The 18,881-nt window shown below is 40.6% G+C and overlaps 2 protein-coding genes and 1 long non-coding RNA gene across 3 annotated transcripts; 1 reads left to right on the forward strand and 2 right to left on the reverse strand.

Moving 5' to 3' along the window:
* Nucleotides 1-1,013: 1,013 nt before the first annotated feature.
* Nucleotides 1,014-8,049, reverse strand: LOC113130923 (matrix remodeling-associated protein 8-like). Its single transcript, XM_026307915.2, has 12 exons — nucleotides 7,828-8,049; nucleotides 7,254-7,280; nucleotides 6,841-7,146; nucleotides 6,441-6,542; nucleotides 6,219-6,352; nucleotides 5,932-6,111; nucleotides 4,897-5,038; nucleotides 1,595-1,753; nucleotides 1,493-1,517; nucleotides 1,321-1,406; nucleotides 1,157-1,228; nucleotides 1,014-1,082 (listed from the first exon to the last, which is right to left on the reverse strand). Exons 1-12 carry the CDS (start codon nucleotides 7,877-7,879, stop codon nucleotides 1,060-1,062), a joined length of 1,308 nt encoding a protein of 435 aa, XP_026163700.1. The 5' UTR covers nucleotides 7,880-8,049; the 3' UTR covers nucleotides 1,014-1,059.
* Nucleotides 4,163-12,688, forward strand: LOC113130926 (uncharacterized). The gene is made up of 3 exons (XR_003295743.1): nucleotides 4,163-4,274; nucleotides 6,007-6,126; nucleotides 12,617-12,688. It is a non-coding gene; the product is annotated as an uncharacterized LOC113130926 (long non-coding RNA).
* Nucleotides 12,689-14,374: 1,686 nt separating this feature from the next.
* On the reverse strand, nucleotides 14,375-18,528 carry psme1 (proteasome activator subunit 1). The gene is made up of 11 exons (XM_026307916.1): nucleotides 18,342-18,528; nucleotides 18,012-18,044; nucleotides 17,353-17,415; nucleotides 17,101-17,202; nucleotides 16,881-16,929; nucleotides 16,175-16,272; nucleotides 15,879-15,947; nucleotides 15,727-15,794; nucleotides 15,195-15,249; nucleotides 14,846-14,932; nucleotides 14,375-14,610 (listed from the first exon to the last, which is right to left on the reverse strand). The coding sequence occupies exons 1-11, from the start codon at nucleotides 18,378-18,380 to the stop codon at nucleotides 14,530-14,532; spliced, it is 744 nt and encodes a 247-aa protein (XP_026163701.1). The 5' UTR covers nucleotides 18,381-18,528; the 3' UTR covers nucleotides 14,375-14,529.
* Nucleotides 18,529-18,881: the final 353 nt, after the last annotated feature.

Here is an 18,881-nt window from a genome sequence, read left to right on the forward strand (position 1 = left end):
GGGGTTTGTAGTGTAGCTCATACTTAAGTTGTACAAATAAAAAATGTCCATTAACCAGGAGAGATCAGGACTTATAGGAAGGTAATGCAGTGGTTCTTGACCTGGGGTTGCGTATATGACCAAAGCAAGTGGGGTGAAACTTAAACTGACAAGCTAAAGTTTTCACAGTTGACATTGTGATCTGGCAAAGGTGTAATAGGCAAACAGTGTTATCAATTGCAATGATCATCAAGCAAACATTTATGTCAAAATATGGGGCCTGTTCTGCAAATTTTAAGGTGAATGATTTAAAAAAAAAAAAAAGTTTTGGAATCATTGACTTTATAACGACTGCAGACATTTTGACACAGCACAGTGGGACAATTACAGCTCAATAATACATTTAAAGATCGCTGAATACCACCTAGGTGCTTCAGTTTCAGGGTCGTTGTATTGTGCATGCTGGCTCACAAGAGAAAATGTCTGCTGTAAAAAATGACTATGACCAAATACTTCTCTAACAAGACCAGTCTTCCTCTCTTAATATGTAAAAAAGGATCTAAAAAGGATTTATGTCAAAAATGAGCAAACACTAAAATTTATACATTCAAAAAATGACCATTCCAGGAAAAAAAAAAAACAGTCTGAGCATCAAAATTGAACATTTGAGATACGCTGCGTCTTAACACAAACACTTCAGTGAGTAAACAGAGAGGAACAAAGTGAAAATAAAAACATCAGTACATTGTTCTAACTGGAAGCATAATAACTGAAGCTTTTACAACTGATTATTTATATTCACTTGGTCACAACTTTAACTTATTTACACGTCTTCATTTAACATTCGAGCCTTGGCTAAAACGTCCCACTAGGTGGTGCTACGGTGCAAAGAAAATAAAATCATGAGCCTGAACTGTGTGCTCTTTTTAAAAATAACACTTTTCTGCATTTCACAACAAAGCATTTTGATGACACTGATTTTCTTACTGTAGCGTTTCTCCTGCCAGGACAGGAGGCAGTGTTTTGCTTGGAGCACAGCCCCTGGACCAGCCAGTGACCCCAGTTTTACTTTTCATTTTCTCACTTAGAAAATTTCTTCATCTCTGCAAGAAGCAAAGACAAATTGAAGGTGGAGTTAAGGAGGATGAAAATGTGACACTGGCTGTGTGAGTGTTACCTTTGTCAAGATCAATGACTTTAGGCTGGGAGCTCCTGCGGGCTTTCTCTTTCAGCAGGTTGTTTTTGTAGTCTAAAAAAAAATCACACAGGAGAAAGTTAGAATACACACAGTCAAGACACAAGCTGTTTTGTATTTACACCCCAGTCTGTTTTCTAACTCACCAAATCTTCTCTCCTCCTGACTTTGCACGTTCACCTCAGCAACATCCATTTCAATCTCATCTGAGCTGCTGTGACTCCTGCTGGACCTGTGACAGCAAGAGAGAGACATCTAAGTGTGTGTTTATGCTAAACAATGATTATGTGTCTGTCTTTGTGTGTGTACAGTGCTCACCTCACAGAAGCCTGAGGATAAAACACTGAAAACACAAGAAAATGAGATGAGACTCTGAATTTCAGTGTAAACCAGCGATAATCAAGCTTCTGCAGTTCAGACCTTTGGTTCTGCATCTGCGTGTGATGAGGATGACGATGAGGACTATGAATGTCAGGAGCAGGAGGGATGTGAGGATGTAGCCCAGTGGCATGAGGAAATGGTGTCTCTGGTCAGGCAGAATAACGTTGATGACTCGCGGTGACTCAGCCTTAGTGGTTTCTGAGTAGTACAGAGATCGCAACAGTCAGCGTTTGATTCCCTCTACTCTTCGTCTTTTCTCTTACAAACAGACCAATGTGTCATTATGAGGTTTGGAAATGGAATAAACAAAAGCAGGCCCTTGCATTGAACAAACATTACACATCTCATGAGTAACACAAGAACCAGTAGGTTTAGTCCAATCATAACTCGCCCTCACTGTATGTTTTCACTCCCTTACAGAGGCACTTTCTCTGCCTTTTCAACTTTTTTAGAGTTTAGGTTGAAAGTTTAAACTAAAACCACATTCATCAAACAAAACTCCACCCAGAGCCTCAGTATCAGGCAGCTGGGTCAAACATTCATCTGATTCTTTTGCCCATTTGACTTGTGGATGTTACACATTTCAGTCATCAGTAAATATTTAATATAGGTATGAAGGATGGCAATATTGCTTGGTCCACTGATTTGGAGTGTGAAATTTGGTGCAGCTATTCATGGAGCTCAGAAGAAGCTCAGAGAATAAATCCTCCAGGCTACAGTTTGGGCCTTAACTCAGGAGCATAAGAAGCTGCCACTGTTTCCTCTTTTCCTGTGAGATGTTGGAGCATCTAGTGGGTGGATTAGTTTTTTTGATGATCAATGAATGATTTCTCTCTTCTGACTTCTCCCTCGTCCCACCATCATGTTGACTTCTGTGAAATGTCTTATCATCTTTTGACTTCTCATATGTTTCATAAACCAACCAAATATCTGCAAAACAAATGGCATCAACCACAGCTGAACCTTTCCTTAGTGCCAGTTAGCAAATGTTAGCATGCTAGTATGCTAAACTAAAATTAAGTCAGTGTGAACTTATAAACAGTAGCATGTTGAGCTCATGTGCTCAATACAACCACAGTGTTTTTGAAGGTTGAACAAAAAGAGCTAAAAATCTGTGCAAGTTAAAATTGAAATTGTGTTAAATTTAATTTTGTCTTTCTTTTGTCTTGTCTTTTTTCTAGGAGACTAACATCTGTGCTTCCTGGCAGAGGTTCCTCTCCAAGCTTCACCACAATTTTTTTGCAGTCTGCGTATGTGGCCACAGATCTGTCTGTGTTTGTGTGATGCCACGTAAACTCTCACACCTTGCAAATGATTTGATGTTGCTTTTTTTTAATATGCGGTGACATTTCCTGGCTGTAAAAAAAAACGCTGAACACATTTTCAGAGCAGTGGGAAATAATTAGGCGGTGGTAGGTGATATGTGTGGTTCTGCTGAGAGTTGCAAAGCAGAGGAGGGGGCCTGTGACGGGGGAGCGAGGGGGAGCCTGAACTCATTTTCTTCATTAGGGAAGTGCAAGGCAAGAAGCAGCTGTGGAGATCAGACTCAACATATTCGAGCCAAAATGAGATCCAGACAGAAAGTCATGCTGCGGTTTACTTTGCCTGGCAGTAAAACACAGAAAAGAGAGGAGAGGAAGAGAAGAGGAGGAAGGACAGAGCAGGGAGGAACAGAGCAGGGGAGCCAAGGGAGAGGACGGGAACGGTGAGATGGTTCTCCAGAGGCCTGCCTCACAAAATGAAGCCAGAAAAGACCTCGCCTAGTGAGCCCATACACAAACCTGCAGTACAGACAACATACATGAAAACAACATGTTCATCAGGGTTACAAACCCTCTGATCCTTTTGTTTAGCTCCAGACCGTTTTCCCCTGACCCGGCCCCGATGGGAACATATGTGCTTGTGTTGAATCTGGCTGCCCTGTCCCTTCTCTGCCCAAATTTCACTGAGAAATAACTCTGATAGGAAGGAGGGAGGGGTGACCTACATCTCTCCTCCCCTACATCATCAACAGGCTCCTCCACCACATCCTTCTTTATCTCTTTGTGTATCTTCCTCCATCTCACATGTCTTTGCCTCTGTATGCCCAGCTGCTGTGCAGATGAAGCACACTTTCTTTTCTAGACTGCCCAAACCGAACAAAAATGCTTTTTCATTTTTTATGAGGAAAGCCAAAAAGAAATTGAGGAAGAGATAAAAAAAAAATAAAAAGAAGGTAAAAAGAATGTGATGAAAATATAAAGTACAGAAAGAAGGCAGGTCAGAGGGAAGATGACGTAGGGAGAAGAAAGAGTGAAGAAGTCAGGGAGGGCAAAATGAAAACTGATATAATGACATGATACTGCAGCACAGAGGAAGAAACTGCACAACCTCACTTCTTTGTGGGTAATAAATCATTTATGCATCTTGTTTCCCATAGTGCAATTCTACTGTTACTCTCACTGCTCGGGGAGTGAAGGATTAATCGTATGGGCAGCACTGGACTTTGGCCCAGATACCGTCTCCAAGAGATTCCACTGAAATGAGATCGGTCGTCCGAGCACACTCAAACACTCTCTCTCTCTCTCTCTCTCACACACACACACACACACACGCACAAATGAATATGACCACAAGAATTTTCCCACTTTGATACATCTGCCATTATCGGCTCTGCTTCAATCACCTACTGGAAACATTGACACATGCACCAGAAACTCTCATTCTCCAGGAATTTGAGGTAGGCAGCTGGCAATTCAACACGCCAAACCTCACTTCTGTCTCACCCTGCCATCGCTTTCTTCCCTCTTGTCTTTTCCTATTTTCTTAGATGCACTAAGAAAAACAACTTCTGGGGCATCTAGAAAGGCAAGTAAACAACTGAGAGAGGAAGAACAGACGCCCCCGGGCACACACATATATCTAACTATACATGTATACAACCAAACTGTGTGGAGTAGTGGTTTAATGCTTAATAATGTAGAACCTTTGGTGGAACAGAAAGGCAATAAGGGTGAGGCTTGGAGGAGAGTGTGTGTGGTTTTAGGGCTCTGGCATCAGAGAAGCTGACAGAGCAAGAAAAAATCGTTCATGAAACCAACAGAAAGCTTTGGAAATAAGGGAGCTTTCTTCTCTTCTCCTAAGGATGAATGAGGACAAAATGCTAGAGAGCGGAAGAGTGAAGGAAAGAACAGATGTGTAGTTTTTTTCTCCTAATTGTACACAAGATAGTTCAAATGCACTAAGTTAGAAAACATCCCCTCTGCTAAGGCCCTCACACAGACCTGCAGAATAACTAGGACAGGAAGCAAGATTGTGTATACTTGTATATTTGTCTGTGTGTGTGTGTGTGTGTTTGTTACCTTTGTCTTCACTGGGCAGTGCTTTGGCTAGCTGGGTGGTCCGAATCACTGGTGGCTCCACTGTGACCTGGAACTCTCTTCTCTCATGTAAACCACAGTAATGATGGTGGAGGTGGCAGGAATACACCCCCTGGTCTGTGGGCTGGGAGTTGAATGCACAAACACACATGTTTATTTGACACTGTGTGTAAGACACAATCTCTGACATACATGTAAAAAGCCCGAATTCAAAACAAATGAAAGCACATTGATTTTAATATAAATACTAGAGAGGAGCTAAATCTTAGTTAATTGAGGTTTAAGATTTGATTATATCAACAATTTGCAAGTAGAATTTACAATTTGTTATTAACAAATAACTATATAGTTAGTCCAAAACAAACTGTGCCTGTTTTGCATGTTTTTTTGTGCAACACACACATTTAAACTTATTAGCACAAATGGACCCATTTGAAAACACTTACAGGTTTTGATATAGCAGAAAACTTTTCTTCCCCCAAAAAGGTTTTGGGTTATGTCAGAGCTAATTATTTCTACCTTTAAACTTCTGAACATACAACATGAGTAAAGCTGGTGTGACAGTCAGCTGAGCCTGTTGCGTGTTTAGCCAAATGGAAAACTGGCCCCCACTTCCACAGCATTAAACCTCAGATCCTGCTGTGCCTGTATTTAAGCTAAATGTTCTGATTTATGAGCCCGGTGAAGCAACACTGGGGCCATTACTACAAATGACACAAAGCAGGATAGGAAGTCCTTTTGGTCAGGGCTTGTTTTATTTGTTTTGGTGCGTGCAACTATTGTTTTTAAAAAATGTGATTACTCAACTCTCTGTGGTTGCCAATCTCATTTTTATAGTACAGCAATAAAGTCTGACTTGACAACAGCGACATTATAAATGACTAAGTTCTGTGTCTTCTTAAACACTGGGCGCTCATGTTGCCTGTGACCTCAGTGGGAGGTCCACTTGCCACAGTATTTTAACTACCAGACTCGTGGGTTCTTCTGTTTCTCCCCCCTTCACATGTCCATACACACCTGCAGATCAGATATGGTAAGTGAGAAGTCTCCCTCTGAGAAGGCTTGATTGCTAATGTTCATCTTCCTCTGAAGAAACAGGGGCCCGTAGCTACGCTGCTCTCCAGAGGCGTACAGGTCCACCAGGCGGTCAGCGCGGTCATGGCGGACTCCTGGGGATTGACGGTCCCAGTGTACCACCTGGAAGCCACCAAGGTAGACACTTTTTCAGTCAACATGTTGTTATCCCTCATAATTAGACATAAACCTGGACTAAGAGAAAACAAGCACATGTGGGACACACTCACCTGCTGGTCCTCCTCCTCGTTGCTCCAGTCTGTCCACACATTACGTCGGTTGATGCAGGGCAGCACCACGGTGCTACCAAGCAGCACAACGTACACCGCCTTGTGCCCATCCCAGAAGCGCTGCTCTTTGCGGCCTTTATGGTAACAATGCAAAAAGACAAACTAAGTCAGTTTCAAAGTTGCCATGTGTTGAACATCCTGACGGGACAGTGTGGTACGTACGTGACTTGGTGACGTTGAGCTGTACTCTGATTGTCTCGTACAGGTGACAGTAGAGATGGTGGAGGTTACAAGAGTACAGACCTCTGTCATTCATCCTCACATCTGTAATATAGTGCAGAAAACAAAGCAAACATGATCCTAATGATGGAAGAAATCATTGTAGCTTAAAATGATATATACTTCCCTAACTACCACACAGTTTCCAAAGCATGCTATACTTTTAAAGTACTTTTACCTTTTTAACTTTAACTTTGCATTTGTCAAAATGACACTTTTGCCATGAGAGCTAGGGCTGTTTTAATTTTTTCAACTGTTTCATTTATTTAGAAACTCACATAAAAGCAGTGCTGTTGTGAATCAGACTTTTTTTTCCAGCAATGATAGTGAAAGTGAACGTGACCTTTGATGACCAGGGAGAAGTTTCCATCCTTAAAGGCTGTTGAGGTGATCCCCACTCGGCCCAAGTTGTAGGAGTTGTAGATCCTCTGGTCTCCAGCAGAGAACATGTCCACCACCCTCTCCATGGCATAGTCTGGCTGGGGCCGATACAGGTCCCAGTGCACCACCCTCTGTCTATCCCTCACCCTGTCCCTGGTCCACACCATGCGACCGCTCACACACTGCAGGACCACGCTCGACCCAGCGGGTGAGCTTATATTGTAGGCTGCCACCACTACGCTGCTGCTGCTGTCAGACTGACCCAATACTGAGGATCAGAGAGAGGGTGGAGAGTTCACTCAGCATTTAATAAGTCCTCAAAGGGAGATGCATAAAAAAGAAATCCCTAATGCACACACAAAAAGAGGAGCATACCTGTGGAGAAGAGGCAGGCCACAGGGACTGAAGCAGGAACAGCAGAAAAAAATGAACATGTTAATTACTTAAACAGACCCAGTCAGAGAGCCACTGCTTTGTGTTTTGTTGAAATGTATGTCCCCTGTTGGAAGGATCTCTACATTCAGGTTAAACTATTACTAAAGACTTTTCTTACATTGTTTTGATGCTTTGGATGATGAAAAAAACACTGTTTTATGTTTAGACTGGTTTTAGTATCAGCCTTCAGATATGCAAACCAATGACATCTGCCTCCATCAGCAAATGAACTGATCCCAGCTGACTTAGGGAGAGGCAGGGTAAACTTTCATATTTTAAAAGATATCATTTTTAAAGATTAACACAGTGAAAAGGGCTAAATGCTCAGTATCCCAGGAAAATACTTCAATATCTAATTTAATTTACCAAGTATTGGTTCAGAACAATAGGTGTTGTTTACAGGAGGAACACACTGAAAATATGATTAAGCTACATATCCTGTGCCTATTCTACAGTAACTACAAGCACCTGTAACAAAACACAATGACTGCATACCAATCTGCAGCCTACTTACTGTGGATCAAGAGGAGCGTCTGAAAAATCATGTCCTCTCTTTTACTCTTCATGTTTACAATTTCAAAACGGCGGAGACTTGTCAAGACTGTAGGCTACACCTGGCAAACTGCTGTGAGAGAAAGAAAGAACTCAGTGTTTGTCCATCCACAGGAAACAGCAGCAGGACTTGTTTTGTTCAGATTTCAGGACTTCAATGCAGAACCAAAACAGGACCAAACTCAGAAGATCCCACCCGCTAAAGGAAACCTGACACCACGTCCCGCGTCCCCTCCGCTCACAGAACCCATAACTTAACTCATTACTGAGAAAAATCTCAAGAGAGAAATTTGCTAGTGCAGGTTAAGAACATTCCCCAAAGAGTCAAAGTCTTTCTACACTTATTTTCCTTTTCCTTTGTTTCCTTATTTAATTAATATATTTGTTGCTCGTGGTTGTGGAACAGCTTTAGGTACTAGATCCATCAAAAAACTGAAGCTGTCATTTTAAATCAACAAAATAGATGTGATGACTTGGATTATAAATTAATGTTAATATCAAGGATTATTTGATTAAAGGAATTTTGCATGTTGCTTTTAAACTTATAGTTCACTGCATTTCTAAAGGCAAATAATAATTATGGAGGCAAAACATGAACTCGCAGGTGAAGACTGCACACATTTGGTTACTATAAGGGGTCAGCCTAATTTACATGGTATAAACTTGCTTTGGGATCTTTAACTGTGTATTGTCAGTAATCCTATACAAGAGAGGACAATCTGGTCTTGGGGCAGAAATTGTACTGTACTCAATGGTCATCTCTTGTATAATGAGGAAAATGTGCATATCTTAGAACATGTGAGCATAGATGTAACATGTTTGACAGGAAGTCAGCAAGGAAACTGTCAAAGAGAACTACACAGAGCATGTGATGACAATCGTTGTCCTACATGGATGTGCAGCACATGGTGTCACCCCTGCTGATGTTTTGATCACAAAGGGAATTGTAGATTTGTGGCAAAGGCTTGGCTTCGGCCCTATGAACTTGACTTACTCACCGAAGATGAAATAGACGTTTGAAGTGTTTCAGAAGCTCTTTCTTGAGCTTGAGGTCCTGAAGATGTTTCCTCAAATCCAGGCTTTGTGCCACAAACTTCTAGCCTGGTTAAACTCATCCACGTTTGTGACCAGCAGAGATATCTTGCAGTCATGCTGCCTGGCTAACAACTAGTTAAAGAAAACTTAGAAGAGATGTTAGTAATTCAGGTTCATCCTGGACTTGCTCTTTTTTATATTTGTACACAGGGACAATGCACCTAATGTTGGAGTAGGGATCAAGGATTTGATAGGCACATTTGCACAGGAAGGAGTTATGGTCTGTATTGCAGCTGGCACAGTTGTGGCCAAAACAGCTGCACACACAGTGATGAAACCAGCAAACAAAGCTGCTTTTAGCAGTTTTTTTTTTTTTTTTTTTTTTGATAACCAACCCCACCAACTTCCAGTCTGGTCTCTGGCAGCAAAAGTCTCCAAGATGCTCTCATTTCTGTGCTCCTCAGGTGTAGTCTCCAGGCTGTTCTCATCATAATGTTTTTCGAATATGGCCGGTTGTTCTGTATTTTTAGAGGATGTCTTAATGTTTTTTCTCTGTTTGAGATTTAATCAGGGCCAACTTGACAGTGAGACTGTTGTGTATGATCTTCTCATTTTCCCTCAGGTCATGACATTTTCATTGTCTGCTAAGAGGCTTTCTTTTTCAGATGTAGTCCCCAGGATGCTGTCACCCCTGTGCTCCTCAGGTATGGCCAATTGTTCTGTATTTTCGAGATGTCCACCTAGTGTCCCCTCTTACTGCTTTGCGTCCAGCTGACCTTCAAGATCATGGACAGTTTGCTTCATGACAGTCATATGGAGATATAGTTTCTCAACTTTTAGTTTTTGAGCTTCATTCAACTGGTACTTAAAGTAATGCACAGTTTCCTTCAGGTTTTGCTTCTCTTCATCTTTTTTCTGTATTTACACACTAGAGTCAGTCCCGCTGTAACACTGTTATTCTTCTTCCACCAGTAGGTAGAGACTGTGTCCAGTCCTCTGTGGTTCACCAAGTTGTCCAAATTACACAGCACGCTGCCATAAGTGCAGCTTTCTGATATCTCCTTGAGTTTTCTTCATCTAGGAAAACTTTATGCTTCCTTTCTGGCTGTGTCTCATGTTCAGCCCTGTTTAACATCCATGCATTGAAGTCTGGGGCCCAGTGCAGAAGCCTTATCCCACTGTAATATATTTCAGCTGTAAGTCATAATTTTCATGATGTGTTTATGCAGTGGCCCTGAAACTCTGTGTTAACACAGACTCAGGAGCCTTTCATTTTAACTGTAATCAGTCTCTTACAGAGTGACTTTAAACCAACAGGTGCAATAGACACAAGACTTGTAAAAAGGATGTTTTCCATTCAAAGATGAAACCATGATAGACTGTACTGAACTTTGTTATGGAGCCACATCTTTGACTCGAAACATCCTAAGACTATTTACTACAAAGGCTGAGGAAACATCAGACAGGGGGCTTTAGTTTTTCAGGAGACCAGTTTTTTAACCTTACTCATTATAGGCATGTTTAAGGCTATTAGGATGATAATCGGGAGATATTCTTCATGTAAAAATCATGACATTTTTTTCTTTTTTAGCTCAGTGATGATCCTCAAATTGTGCTATAACATGTGGACATGCATGTGAATTGTACCTAGTAGGCCTTATAGTAAAAATAAATATATAAACAGAACATATATTCAGTTTTGTCAGTAATATAAATTCTTCAGTGAAAACAGATTCAGCACTGTGTTTATTTATTTGGTGAATTTGTCTCCTCAGTCCTTTTCCAAGTGTCTGTCTCCATTGAAGCAGCGCCCTCTGCTGTCTGTATTGAAAAGTGAAAAGGCTTACAGCACCTCACCCCAAGTTGCACACACACACACACACACACACACACAATCGGGTAAGAGAATCCACACAAACTCAGAATGAAGCAAAACAGTAAAATTCTTGTATCACTGATTTACAGCCCCCACCTTATTTTGTCACTACCCCCACCAACATCGGGGGTAGTCAGGGTGGTACAGCCGTAAGCAGCTGTCACTTTGGTCGAGGTACTTTGAAAAATGCTGTAACAACATTTTTTATGTCTTTATGTTGTCTGGAAACCTAACCGGCCATTCTACTGCAACACGATAGCTTCTGTGGAAGACTATGTGGTCTTCCTGGCATTGTTTCGCTCTTTATTTCAGGAGAAAACACATACAATTCTAAATGAAAGTAGAAAGAGAAATAATATGCATCTGTATTTCTAAACGAAAAGAAAACTTCACTTCTCCCCGCCGGGGAATCGAATCCCGGCTTCCGCGTGACAGGCAGAGACACTGTCCACTATATTCCTTATTTAGTATTTTTTAAACCACTACGGGTGTAATACTGGTCGTCATATGGACATGTAGTTTCTCAGTTGATTGCTGCTTATCAGCAATTTCACTGTTTTGTTACCAGTTGATCATTGTACCAGATTAGTTTTTGAGCCTCAGTTGGTAGTCAAGGTAATGCACAGTTTCCTTCAGGTTTTGATTCTCGTCATCATTTTTCTGTATCTGTAGAGGTGCAACAAAGCCAAAATTATGTTGCAACTCTAATAAGAAAAAAAGAACACCATTTACTCCCCGTCGGGGAATCGAACCCCGGTCTTCCGCGTGACAGGCGGAGATACTGTCCACTATACTAACGAGGAGTTGTGAAGTTAACACGCGATCACACAAGCAACAGCGACACACAAGCCAAAAGACAAACTAATGTTTTGTTTAGTCTCTAAAGTTTTCTCATGTTAACGATATAACTAACATTAACCATTACGTTAGCGGCTGTTCATCGTCCTGAGCGAGTCGTCCTGGAAAATCACCGTGCCAACGTAACGTAACGTAACGTAACGTGTCGGCTATTCACTGTTGATTTTGGGAGTATTTACCTGAAAAAACACTGTTATTTTCGTCTTAAAATTCATTTAGCTGGGACTGATTACATCGTGTAACGTTAACGTTGGTGTTATTTAGTGTTTCAGGATACAGACGCTTATTTTTGGCCTGTTATGCTAACGTTAGATACTCTGGATAGTTTTTACACAGCTCCCACGAAAGATAATAAATGAACAAATCTCCAGCAGGGTTTATAGCCAAAAGTGTGGCCTGTCCTGTCAGTGGCACGAGCCACTACAACCCCCTCTCCAGGTTTGAGTTATTTCACTAGTCATAGCAGCTAAAGCTAATAACGTTAGTTAGTGGGCTTCGTGGTCTGAGGTGTTTACACGCTAACAGTTCCCATGTCCTCAGATGAACCCGGTCTCTGCCCAGTGAACATGAGCGTCGCCTGCTCATTGGGTTTGGCGTTAGCTAAGGTTAGCTAGTAGGCTGTCTGTATGACAGCTGGATGAATGAAAATGAAGACAGTCGTGAAATAGCAGCACAACAGGCATAATATACGCAGCTAAGCTCCATGCAGCGTGTCCTTAACATGCCTGCGAAATTTCCACACGGAAACAGAGATTGGTTATGTCAACACGAACAGGGGGAAGATACTTTTGCACTGCTGTTGAGGTAGATGAGTGAGGTCAGGTCCAGGTGTACAGCACCACATCTGGAGCTAGCAGGCATGTTGGGGACATTTCAGCATGCTTGATGAAAGACTGTTTAACCAGTGAAGCTTGATATGATCGTTTAACATGTCACACATCTCTCCTACACCGACTTATATGTGCGCCACATTCCCTTGCAGCTCTCAGGGGATGTGCTCCGGCGAATGAGGGAATCACAGGGGTCTGATGGCGCAAATCCACCACCGTCTCCACCACCAAGTATGTGGCAGCCAAAGACCCTTTCTTTCTCACAGGGACAGTGCCCCTGTTTCTTTGTTTTTTTTTTTTTTTGTTTGGGTTTGGAGCGCTGGAACTGAACTGAGCCTCTCAGAGACTCTTCAGACTGATATAGGGGCAGCTGCCCTGTTAGGCCACGACTGCCCCAAAAAAATCGGGAGTTGTCATCCTGTTCCATGTGAGTTAAATATGAGTGTCACTGCAAAGGGTCTGAATACTTATGACCATGTGATATTTCAGTTTTTCTTTTTTAATAAATTTGCAAAAATGTCTACATTTCTGCTTTTTTCTGTCAAGATGGGGTGCTGAGTGTACATTAATGAGAAATAAAATGAACTTTTTTGATCTTGGCAAATGGCTGCAATGACACAAAGAGTGAAAAATTTAAAGGGGTCTGAATACTTTCCTTACACACTGTATAGTGACTTTTATTTCAACATAATAAAATCCTTTTACGTTTGATCAACTGTTGACGTTATTTGTTTTTATTACCAATAAGTTGTGGCTATGTTCATTTCTTGTATTGCAGGGCAAGTCTGAAGCAAATACTTAACGCAGAATGACGTGTGTATCATATAAGTATAATAAAGTATAAAGAACATAGAGTTGCTGTCACTGTAATAATCCATCAATCAATCAAAAGGGGGAAAGCCTGTGAAAATACTGCGTAATATAGCTAGTATTGTGGTCCGTGCCACTCAGACCACGGACGGACCAGACAGGGCCCACCGCCGCGACACAGACCAGTGGACCAGGTTACATGTTAAACCTACATAATAATAAAACACATTTCTATAATACCTTCTCGTGTGCTCGCGAATAAAAACAGATAACTAAGCAAGACTCGATTTTGTAACCTCTTGGACCGGGGGTATCTGCATAGGCCAATAAGCTAAAGTGCTACAGAAATCTGTATTAGACATTCTCTCTCCTTGTGGTTCACATACAACGCGGCATCGAAAAAGCAAATAAAAAAATAAATATAAATTAATAGATTAAGATATATGAAAGAAACCAAAGACTTTCCGAACATAGAGACCTGTATGCATGCTGTATTTTATTTTTGGACTGTCCGCGAAATCCTGCTTAGTGCTACATCGTGTTGCGATTTTAATACAATGACATGCATCTATATAGATTCCACAAACCATCAGGACCACTGATAGCACGGCAAGGAGCTCAAATCCTTGAGCGAGACCAGACACCTGGCAGGCACGGACCAGACAGGACACACTGCTGCCACTCAGACCACAGAACAGCGCCCTAGAGCTGGTCTCTGTAATGGTCCGTGCAACTGACAGGCCACACAAGCCAGTGGTCCGTGCCACACAGGCCACAGAACAGCGCCCCTAGAGGTGGCTCCTGTAATGGCTCGTGCCACCGACAGGACAGGCCACACTTTTGGCTACAACCCCCTCTCCATATTTGATCCGAATCACGCGAATGTGTTGTGTAACATTATACTTCCATGTACACATTAACAGCATTAAACTCTTCAGTAGATTCAGGACATTTAGTGGAGGACGCTGTGACCTTGAAGGCTTTGATTGTTTTGAAAAGTCAAAAAACTTCTCATTAGGTCTGTAGAGAAACTGAAATCTAGATATAGTATACTGGCAAACATCCCAGACACTTCAAATTAGACCCCCCAAAAAATGGAATAGTGTCAGAAAGCTCTTACTTTATTTTGTCATCTGAACCAAACTACATGCAATAAGAAAAAGACATTTTTGTCAGAGTGGGTATTTTGTTACTTGATGTGTCATATTATCTAAAATGCTGTGTTAGAAAGCCTGTGAGCATGTTGGTGTCTGTTTCAGTAGATCAGGGCTTTTCCATCTCCTCTTGGTTTCTTAATCTTGTCATAGTTCTTGTTAATGATGTCAAACAACACAGCCTGCAGAGAAAATAAAGAGTGTATTACCAAAAACAGCAGAAATGTAGTGTGGCAAATATATATAGAAGAGTGAATGGGATAGAAAGGCTATTCAGAGCTGTCAACTTTTTATATAATCTTACATCAGTTAGTGTTTTTTTTCATAATTACATTTTTATCCATTTTCAAATTTTTCCAAAATGTTAGCACTCAAAACTAAAGGCTAACAGTAAATAAAAAAGCTTGTGTATCTTACATAAGTGTTGCGGATGTCCAGGATCACAAGGCGGAGCTCACAGTACTGATAGTGGTCCAGCTCATGAACCAGCTGTCTATAGTCTCCCTGCAGCACAAAGTACACCCCACAAGCTGTGACTTCATATGCAAAACATACATGGCACTTCCACCATGTTCCCAGTCAGTCACAATGTCTTATTTTACACACAGATGACACACAACCAGGGCAAAGAGTCTGCAGGTAAAGTGCAGTATTTACCTGTATATATTTGATTTAATTTATTCTACCACTGAGTGTGTGAGCATTAAAAGATGTGTACATATATGAAAATGTAGCCTGAACAAGACACACGATATGATATACTTACCACATGGGGCTGTTTGGAGGCTTTGGCCACAGCATCACCTCTCTCACTGTAATATCTAATAAATCATAGAAGAAAGACTTATCATTCCTTAGAGCAGACAATATACTGCTATACAATGAGCTTTAAAATATTTATCTCAAAAATTACATATTCTCACTTTAAAATGAATGGGTTGCACAGGTGGATTAATTTATTACATAGATTTTCTTTTATTAGTGGTGCAAGTAAAAATCTGAATTAGAATAACATAGGTTTTCCTCAGTTACTATGGTTAATCATATTATCATATTATCATATATAATCATATGTTGTCATGTTTTGCACTTGATGGGGCAGGGCAACTTACACAGGTATTGTACTTTGTAGAATTTCTAGTGCGCTAACTAAATCAATAGCTTAACCTGACAAGAGCTCTAACAAGCCAAAATGGGCTGTCAACTGTTGCATCAGCTTGTGAACGTTACTGCATATTATCTATATTCAAATAAAAAAAATACTGCTACGAAATAGCTGAACTGGTGTAGGCTCTTACTTTGAAATCTGAGTTTGGAATCCCTCAATCTTGGTGCGTGTGTTGGTCAACAGCTCAAACACTTTCTCCTGTTGAACATAAGCAAAGCGCCTTTTTTAAGACAACACAGCACCTCACTACACTACATCACCAAATTATCAGGAGTTACTAACCTGTACAGCCACTCCAAAGTTGTTACCATCTTCAATTTTAGGAATTTGGAGTTGCACCCACATTGACACCTGCCCGAAAATAAAAATCACAATTCACTAATCGCTTTAGGATTATCCCTGTTATTAAACTTCCACACAGTCCCATCTAAAACAGAAGAAACATATTAAAATGTACAAGATAATTTAATCTCTGTAGCCACATAAGATAATATGTACTCAAAGGCATTTCACACAACACAAGTGTGTTGTGCATTCAATACTGTGAACAAAGGTAACACCAAGACTGGCTGACTGACCATGTTGAGCTTCTCCTTCAGCATCTGGATCTGAGGCTTGACCGCTTGCAGGAGACTCTCCACCACCTCATTGCTGCAGATGGGACCACAGGGAGGACCTAGAGGATGTCCCCAAACGTCACTTCACTTACACAAAATGTCAGAAATGCTTTTCATTTTTAATGCTTAACATACACATACAAATTTTATAAACAGTTAAAACATTGAAAAAAAAAAAAAAACAACAGTTCACTGGTTCATTAGCCTGTGTGAGCCATTTTTTTTGTAAAATAGATCTAAAACAGATTTACTCCCTTGTTTTTTACAGTTAGAATTATTTACTTCATTATTAATAGTAAATAATGAGGAACAGAATAAGTAAAAAAGTCTAACATCTTGCATCTCATGTCATTTTAAATTGTTTGTACAAAAGCTTAGATCAGAATTAACAAATAGTTTTCAGTAATTCTGCATACCAACTACAATTGTTAAATTGGAATACTTTGCACTGGGAAATCATAAATATAAAATAATGCTTTGCAAAACACCTTTTTCTCCTAACAGCATTCTTTCACTACAATAACACACAATTCAGGTAAAACATCTGTGTGTCATGCAGTTCTGGACAACCACATCACATAAAAATAACCCTATTCCTTTCACACTAGAATTAGTAGCTTTGTTTTATCACTTGGCGTCACGTCTCAGTCTTCTTTGTCCGATTTACCTGAATCTTCGTCTTCTTTATCACTGTCCTTGTCTTTCTTTCCCTCCTTCTGCAAGATCAGAACAGATGGTATCAAGAGTGGCATTATAATCTAAAGAAATGTAACTCAAACACGGGCTCTGCAGTGTCTTGATATAATGAAATTATAAACCCGTGGCGAATGACTCCACGTTAAATTTTCCGATCATAGAGCCTAAAACACAGTAAGTGTATGACCTACTTCCTCCTTCTTCTTGCGTTTGGCCTCCTCTTTAACTGGGTCAGGTATTGGGATGTCCAGTGGAGCCTTCAAAGATGCAGGGTCATCACAGCTAAAAGATGTCTGACAGCAAACACAAGTCATATATGGACTGTTTCTTTTAATGGATATGTCTTAAGAGTTCAAACTGCTATTTGATCAGACCACTAATCCCCTAAAGACCCCTTCTTGTTGCAGAATGTCAAGTTCTTTCATACCAACACAGACTGATACCTTCAGAAGTGTCTGCAGCTCTTCGATCTTCTGAGGGAAAAATTTGGAAACAAGCTCTTCTGCCTGTCATAAAATAATATTTATTATTGCACTGCAAGAGAGAGAGAGAATATGGAGAAATTGCATACAACTTTGAAAATAAAGTGGGGGGTACTGGGGTAAAAGAGAACCAAGTAACTGAAAATGAGATGCTGTATAACCCAACTTCATCTGAGTTATTTACCAAACGCGATACATCTATATAATAAAGCAAACAAATCTGAAACTTTGGTTTAAAGAAAATGTATATGTTCCCTCATAAACTAGTTCAGATTTGACAAGGTTCAAGTAGGCTGTAGTGATTGTGATCTGGACCTGCTCAGATGTGGTTCACATGTGCTTATACAAAGTTAATACCACCCTTTCTTGTATTTAAAATACAATAAAAAACACACATTTCAAAATATATTTGCAAGTGTGTGAAAGTCGTCCTTGGGCAGTTACCTAGAGGCTGAGTCATGGCAACTGGACTTGCAATTTTTAGGGTCGAAACGTTTGTTTGTAAGTGTTAAGGGTTTTTGTTCCCTGTTTTTGTTCAATGTGTAACATACTCTCACAACAGTAAAGATGCAAAATGCAGAAAATATCGCCCTATATTTCCAAGATTAAATTCAATTTACCTCTTTGGCGACTTTCTGGCAGAAGTCATCCACCTGCAAAGAAGGTATTATATAATTAAGTTTTGATTATTTTCCTTTTTGTCTGAGACTCACCATACGTATCTAAAAGGACAAGTCTTACTGACGCTGCTAAACAGGACTTGTGGCAGATAATTAGTTAGTTACCTCTTCGTACAATAATTTGGCACAGACACTATGTGCTTATTAAATCACACATCTGGACATCAGCTCATCTGTTAGAGTCACTGACACACCGGCCATGCGCCTGATGAAACGTAGGTTTATGATATTGGTGTAGCCTTTAGCTTACATCATGACATTAGACTTTACCTGTTCTTTAGACTCGGGGCGAATATCCAGAGCAGCCATGTAGTCTCTGTGGAAGAAAAGTTCTGTGATACTGTTTGTAAAAACGGTAGACTGGAACAACCTGCTGAGAAAGAAAAATAAGCGTCTTATTGATAAAATTCAAGGCCGTGCAGCAGACGGAAAGACACTCAGTCAGTCGACATAAAAAGCGAAAATGAAAGTAAAGCATTTTCAGATAGTTCCGTACTTTCCCCACAAACCCCGTTGCATTGTGGGAGTTGTAGTTTCATATAATAAAACACTGCGATCGAATAGTGTCTGGGCAACAGATGTAATTTACGGTAATGGCACTGTGGACTGTGGACTGTGGCCTACATCAGGTGACACCAGAAACAACATGTCAGACAAAATAATTACTCACAGTCTCCAACTTGTGTGAAACTGATGCTCTGTTTTGTTATACACTAGATTTAAAAGCCACATGTCCCTGTTGTCCATTGCAGCACTGACGTGTAGAAAGCAGGAGGCAGGAAGTCTGTCAAACATGAAAATAATATACAG

The sequence above is a fragment of the Mastacembelus armatus genome, chromosome 5, assembly GCF_900324485.2.
Source record: "Mastacembelus armatus chromosome 5, fMasArm1.2, whole genome shotgun sequence".
Lineage (NCBI taxonomy): Eukaryota > Metazoa > Chordata > Actinopteri > Synbranchiformes > Mastacembelidae > Mastacembelus > Mastacembelus armatus.